Source organism: Mytilus californianus, unplaced genomic scaffold (assembly GCF_021869535.1).
Source record: "Mytilus californianus isolate M0D057914Y unplaced genomic scaffold, xbMytCali1.0.p SCAF_12, whole genome shotgun sequence".
In the NCBI taxonomy this organism is placed as follows: domain Eukaryota; kingdom Metazoa; phylum Mollusca; class Bivalvia; order Mytilida; family Mytilidae; genus Mytilus; species Mytilus californianus.
The window spans coordinates 25,094,067-25,101,440 of record NW_026262604.1 but is presented as its reverse complement, the minus strand read 5'-3'; the positions used below and the strand labels follow the sequence as shown (position 1 = coordinate 25,101,440).

The 7,374-nt window shown below is 33.5% G+C and overlaps 1 protein-coding gene across 1 annotated transcript; it reads right to left on the bottom strand.

Annotated features, from left to right (window-relative positions):
• Positions 1-471: 471 nt before the first annotated feature.
• Positions 472-5,090, bottom strand: LOC127722425 (uncharacterized). Its single transcript, XM_052229294.1, has 4 exons — positions 4,895-5,090; positions 3,342-3,610; positions 2,364-2,464; positions 472-850 (listed from the first exon to the last, which is right to left on the bottom strand). The coding sequence occupies exons 1-4, from the start codon at positions 5,063-5,065 to the stop codon at positions 549-551; spliced, it is 843 nt and encodes a 280-aa protein (XP_052085254.1). The 5' UTR covers positions 5,066-5,090; the 3' UTR covers positions 472-548.
• Positions 5,091-7,374: the final 2,284 nt, after the last annotated feature.

Genomic DNA, 7,374 nt, shown 5'->3' with positions numbered 1-7,374 from the left:
ACAAAGACAAATAAAAAGACCACCATAACACGTAATCAGAATGATAAACAACGTCAGTACCTAGAATTAATTCTTCACGTCCACCATGTATTATTTGTATTTATTTTTTAAACCGCTGATAAAAATTTCACAAAAATTTGACAAGAAATGAACGCGTGAGAATACTTATAATGAAGGCATTCCTGACTGATAAGCATTTGATATTCATTTCATAAAATATGCAATTATCCAATGGTATATAATTTACAGGTCCAAGGGAAATAAATGTAAAAACAATTGATAGATAGTAATTATGAAATGCTGATATAAATCTTTGATATAAATTCCAAAGAAAATTTAGCAAGTATTGTACATGAGAGATCCTTTACAAGTACTAACGGATGCTCGGTACTTGTGTGTCTACCGCATCACGGTGTGGCGGTGCACAAAAAGGTGGTGATGTTTGTATAATTCTTAAAAAAAAGCATGCAATGTTTGAACAATAATTTATTTATAAATCGATGTGAATTATAGAAATTTTGGACGGCATATTTAAAAGAGCAAGTTATTCAATCACAAACACAAAATTTACTGAGATCTTTGCAGTCAGTTTTTCCACACTGAATATTACACCAGTCATCGAAATACGGATTTCCTTCCCATGCTGGTAAAATAGCTTTACATTTTCTATCACTTGAAATGGTGCTACTTGTAATATGTTGAACTATGTTCCCTGGAAGGGTATTTGTAGGTTGACGGATCGACGTTTTTAATATAGTGCTCAACGATGAGTATGTTGGTAAGACTGACTTTTCAATTGCTATGTCGGAACAACCATAATATTCCTCCTCTAAACTTCCAGGATTGATTGCTATGGAAATAGAAACAAATATTATTATTACATAACACTACATTTTAAAACTCCACTCCACTCAAGTATAATACTCAGCAATTTTCAATAGCACAAAAATAATTACAAGTCATGAAATGATTAATTTTATTCCGTGTATGTTGTGAAAAGTGCTTTTACGTTTTCTACGATATGCAACTACAAATAGGGTACATTGACCTAAAATCAAGACTAGAACAAAAAACGAAAAAGTTTAACCCTAGTAAAGAGAGCACACTGAATATAAAGAAATCAAAATATGAAAAAAATAAATCATTCGGAGTCTACTTCATGAAACGTGATTTCAGCAATGAAAGACTTTTTTTTGCAAGATGAAAATTTTGATCAACATATCAGAGCTAAATTGTCTAAATTGTAAAGGGATACGAATTTTAGAAATACTAGCAGTTTATATTACTTAGCAACGATAAGCTGATTAACAATTCGCTAGGACACGATATTTGATTTGTTCAAATTAGTTCACGGGTTTTATAAGTGCAATAACTGTACTATTACTCTGTGGTAGATAATCTAAGAATATAAAGTTTCATTTGTTTCTCGTGGTTGATGAATGGCTGAACAACGTCCAGTGGCAAATTAAATGCAAATTCAGGAGAAAATGTTAATGCAAAATGCTGAGCCGGATTTGCAAAGTGCTAGTTCACAAGGTAACAGTCTGTAGGAAGACATATCACCCTACCCAGACACATTATTCTGACATCGAACCGACCAGTCTGCATGCTCTTACTCCTTAATTCCGCATGCTTAGTGGAGAAGCGAAAACTACCAGTTTCACACTCTTTGATTCGACCCGGCATGGGTTTGAACCTACGATTTCTCGCACTCGGGACAAACACGCTACCACGAGACCAACGAGGCGTTATGTTTCTTACTAGAATACTTAATTAAACGGAGAATGTGTACACGGGACACAGATGATGCCCCAGCTTGCATATAACGTTATAAAGGGACATAACTAGAGTACTGTAAAAGGGACGCCACCCAAATTCGAAATTGATCTGTGTTTTATGGTAATAAGCATTTTGTATAAGTTTCATAACATTTGGTTGAGACAAACAAAAGTTAGAGAACGGACACAAAAAAATCCTTTATAAAGGGGCAAAACTCGAGAACGGTAAAAGTGACGCCCCCAAATTCGAACTTGAACTGAGTTTTGTGGTATTAAGCATTGTGTATAAGTTTCATAACATTTGGTTTTGGCAAACTAAAGTTAGAGAACGGAAAAGAAAAATTCAGCAATGTTTTCATTAATAAAGGAGCATAGTTCAAGAACGGTAAAAGTGATGCAGCCCAAACTCAAACTTGATCCGTGTTTCGTGGTAATAAATATTGTATATAAGCTTCATAACATTTGGTTGAGGCAAACAAAAGTTAGAAAACTTTTGTTTGACGTACAGACGGACAAGGGTAACACTTAATGCCCCTCTTCCTCGGCGGGGACATACAAATGTAAAAATGTAACAATTATACATACCGGTTCGCCATTTCCATTGAAGAACACACTGACTACAAATGAGGTCCTTGGGTAGTTTCAAAGTCAACTCTTTTATTCCGGAATTTGCAGAGAATGTTGTCCTTGATATGAAAAGAAAAAAATACATATCATGTAAATGTATGAAATCCAGACTTTGTTTACTCTACCTTTATGCCACAGGATTTTTACAAAAATAGGATAATAAACCTAGGGACAATAAACAACATTGTCAAAGACAACACGAACAACACCATGGCAAAAGTTAAAAAGAACAAAAAGATATAGTTGCTGTTTGCTTGACATCCATTGAAAATAATATTACATGTTAAGAACGAGCACACACTTAACCATAAATACAATAGGTAGGTTCTGCAAAGAAAGGAAAAAGTAAAATAACAAAAAATACCGAACTCCGAGGAAAATTCAAAACGGAAAGTCCCTAAGAAAATGGCAAAATTAAAAGCTCAAACACATCAACCGAATGGATAACAACTGTCATATTCCTGTCTTGGTACAGGCATTTTCTTATGTAGAAAATGGTGGGTTAAACCTGGTTTTATAACTAACTAAACCTCTCACTTGTATGACAGTGACTAAAATTATATTGACAACGATCCGGGAGAAGGGCGGAATATTTAGGCTGCCATTTGCAAATGAGGGCATGTATAATAGGGACAGAAAGTTTTCCTTGTAACGGTCAAACTACAGACCAATTAAAACGTTAAGATTATAAAGGCAATCACATTAAAAGGTAGACTAGTAGTATTTTTCAGGTTCCGCGAAGTGAAACACGTCATCTTGAATAACTGTCATTGTGCTTTGAAAATATTTGACCAAAAACAACTACCTATTCAACATGACGGCGGCTATATCTGTTTTTTTCCTCATGTCCTTTTTAATCTAAAGTTCAATAAGAGCAGTAGTTTTGTATTTAGAAAACTGAAATTTGAAATGTTTGAACAAATATTTCATTCTTACCTAGTAAGACCGGTATCACTGGTTTTTAGAAGATGTTTGTCTAGACAATCGTGAGTTATCTTCTTTGAAGTATTGTTATTAACACAAAGTCTGAACTCATGCCAACCGAGATGATTAGCTGTAATTTGTATTTTGACGGATATATCTTGCCCAGATTTGTAAGTTCTGGCAATAATTCCCTTAGCATAGATCCCGCCGGCCTCATTTTGGTATGGGCCTTGATACGGGTCTCCACAAACACCACATTTGCCACCATTCGATGCAAGATTCTGAAAATGATATAACATAAGTTTACTGACGCTATCATTTCTTTAATAATGAATTGAAGTATTTAGACTTACTATCACTGCTGAATAATTTTTATATGATTTGCATATCTACAGCTACTTGTATGTCATTGGTCCGTTATCTTTTTTTTTCTTTCCTTGGGTTGTTGATTCTTGGTCGCTTAACGTCCAGTGGCAAATATTTCATGCATGTTGAAGATCCTTGGTTTACATTTCGATCGATGGACTATATTATGTTATGTTGACACTCTGTAGATGTCACTGTGGTATATTCATGTGCAATACATATGAATGGAATGTTGCGATTCCAAAAAAGACAAAATTAAAATAAAACTATTGAGAATTATCATGTTTAGACATTTTTTTTATCAGATTTTACTGATGTGTAAACAGGTTCGCTAACTCACAATTTAACGAAAAACGTCTTTCAGTATATGTGGAAGTAGAACTAAAGCGATACAAGCGCTAACCGTATAACCTCCATATAATGTTAAAAATTTTCAATTGCTTATATGGTTGCTTTACGTTCAGCGGGAAATATTTGGAACATATCAACAACTATTCTACAAGTTGATTCTGTCCAACCGGTATAACTTGGACAGAAACTTTACAATTGATTGATTGATCGTTGTGTTTAACATCGAATGAAAAATTATTTGCATGTTTTTGACGGAACCCATTAACAATAAATATATAAGTGGGAGGTTTTGCAAGGTATGAGTCGACGGGGATAAAAGTTTAGGACATTTAGACTGCCACATCGAAATAAAGGCAATGTGTATAGGGAAATATTTAGCCTCGTAACAGGCAACACACGGACTCCTCTAAGGGTGGTTGCAAGGGTTCTTTCAGGCTCTCGCTCTACATCGGATTAAAAGTACGGGACGTGGCTGCGAATTTATGCATCCCTCAAAAGCACAAACAAAAAACAAGTAAGATACCAGGCTCACTATTTTGTACGCCAGATCTGCGTTTCCTCTACAAAAGACTCATCAGTTCTGCTCGAAACAAAAAGTTAAAAGCCTAATAAATTACAAGAAGTAAGAGCATTGAGGACCCATAATTCCGAAACGCTTGTCTAAATACAGCTAAGGTATTCTATTTCTGGGGTAGGGACATCCTAATTATTTAGAAAAATTCAAAGATTTGTTAAAGAGTTGAAAAAGAACGGGATATTTATTCTACAATGAACCAGATGTCTTAATAGGTATATCAGCGTATTTCAAAACTGTTCTTTAGAATTATTTTTTTTTTTATAATACTCACCCATTTACCGCCACAAAACAGAGCATTGTCATTATAATTTGGTTCTGCTATAGGTTTAAATTCAGACAATCGCCACAGTGATGATCTATTGGGAGGTTCTAGCATGTATCCATGGCCTGCTACATAATGACAACGAATACATGCCAAAATAAAACAGAATACGTAGATCATGTTTTGGTCGAAAATTCAAATTGCACTTTCAGTTATTTTTGATCGAGTGTATGTCACGATGTACGATACCCTGCATTTTATACTTTTGAACAAGGAAGATGACTTATTAAATGTATGATCATTTGGAAATTTTACATTTGAAATGGGAGTAGCACCAAGTCCTCTTCAATATTTGTTTAAACTATCTCCCCTTTGTCGTTCCTTTGTTTCTAGTTACATCCGTTACCACGTTTGTTGATTTTAATATCAATTTTATCTATTACTCACACTTTTATATAACAACCAACATGGTTTAATATACTGCTAAACTTTAGACAGATAAAGATTAACTGAAATATGGAATGTAAGAAATTAATCACTGGTTAAACATAAACAATCATTTTAGAAATTGAAAATATATAAAACGTAAAAGTTGAAACAGGTCTATTAACTTGACCACCGGAACTTTTTCAAAATGTTATAGTGGTAAACTTAAAGACTGAGGGCTAAAAGTATTTTTATTTGTAATTTTTATTCATATATTAGACATGACCTATACATGTCAACATTTGTATTCAAAATGTAGAATTTGATATTGAATAACTCGTTTATCTAAAATGTAAAATAACAAAAATACCGAATTCCAAGAAAAAATCAAAATAAAAAGTCCCTTATTTCTGAGCAAAATCAAAAGCTTAAACATATCAAACGAATGGAAAACAACTGTCATATTTCCGACTTGGTAAAGGCATTTCCTTTTGTAGAAAATGGTGGTGGATTAAACCTTGTTTTATATCTAGTGTGCAATAAGAATACGGTTCCTTTCATCTAGTTCCATATTTACAATGATTTTATCAAAGAATACATGCAATAATCTAGAAGGCATTTTTAAAAAAAATTACGTGTTAAAAATGTTGTTTTTTAGTATGAATAGGAAGTTTGTTTAAATTATAATGTCTATCAGTTGCTTTTGGCCGGCATCCTTTGACTAAATGTTAGGTCTTTACGACAGTGTTTTTTATTTAATTTTATTTATCAATTATAATCATGTACAAGTCAACTCAATATGAATGAGAAGAGATAATAGTATTGTGCATGTGTACGTTCTAAGCACCTTGCCGGCATGTAACAAAGAGTTGTTAGAAAAGAAAAAAAAATCATCATAGTTACAAAGACTAAAATTGTATACGCCAGACACGCGTTTCGTCCACAAAAGACCCGTCAGAGACGCTCGAACCAAAATACTCTATCGGTATTAGACTTCACTTATAATCATAAGAAATAACCCTGAAGGGGTTTTATTTGAAAATTAGGATTTTTACAATCTCCGTCGATAGTAAAAATTTGAAATTTGATAAAGACTTGTTCTCTCCGTTGGATATACTCATCACGCGGTATAATATTCTCTATTAATGAATTCCATAATTTATTTTTTCCAAGTGTGGTTTGTCTGCATTAAATTTTGTTTCTTCCATTAACAAGGTTCAAATAAGATTTCGTACACGCAGAGCTTTGTTTTATTTATTCCCTCCCCTACTTTATTAGAATACATTAAAGCTAAATATATGGGACACGTAATCAAGTTATCACAAACTAGTCAAAACATTTACTAAATTTTATCAACGGTATAAGGACATCATTCGTAAATATAGCTCAACATGCAGACTTCTTATACGTTCAGGTATTTCACACCCAATTTTTTATGGAAATATTCTTTATAAAGCACAAAAATGTCAGTATTCACCTCTGAAGCTTACAAAACCTTTAAATAGACTTATTAAGAAGGGATATAGTTACGATACTGTTGTCAGGTCATTAAAGATTTCATATTTTGGCGTTAATATTGATTCACTTAAAGGGTCTTTGCATCGGCACTAAACACATTTATTTAAAAACCAGTTGTTGGCATGACACGGGTTATGTTCTTCTCATATATGTTATGATGGTATGATACTAAACCCCTAACGGGAAGGATTGTGCCTGATATTCATATGATGAAGACATAATCTTTCAATCAGTTTAATTGAAGTCTGGAGCTGGCATGTCAGTTAACTGCTAGTAGTCTGTTGTTATTTATGTATTATTGTCATTTTGTTTATTTTCTTTGGTTACATCTTCTTACATCAGACTCGGACTTCTCTTGAACTGAATTTTAATGTGCGTATTGTTATGCGTTTACTTTTCTACATTGGCTAGAGGTATAGGGGGAGGGTTGAGATCTCATAAACATGTTTAACCCCGCCGCATTTTTGCGCCTGTCCCAAGTCAGGAGCCTCTAGCCTTTGTCAGTCTTGTATTATTTTTAATTTTAGTTTCTTGTGTACAATTTG

Coding starts and splice junctions, on each gene's coding strand:
- LOC127722425 (XM_052229294.1), bottom strand. CDS start 5,065: ATGATCTACGTATTCTGTTTTATTTTGGCATGTATTCGTTGTCATTAT. Junction 3,611..4,894: donor TGTTTTGTGGCGGTAAATGG/GTGAGTATTATA, acceptor TATCATTTTCAG/AATCTTGCATCGAATGGTGG. Junction 2,465..3,341: donor AGTGATACCGGTCTTACTAG/GTAAGAATGAAA, acceptor TTTCATATCAAG/GACAACATTCTCTGCAAATT.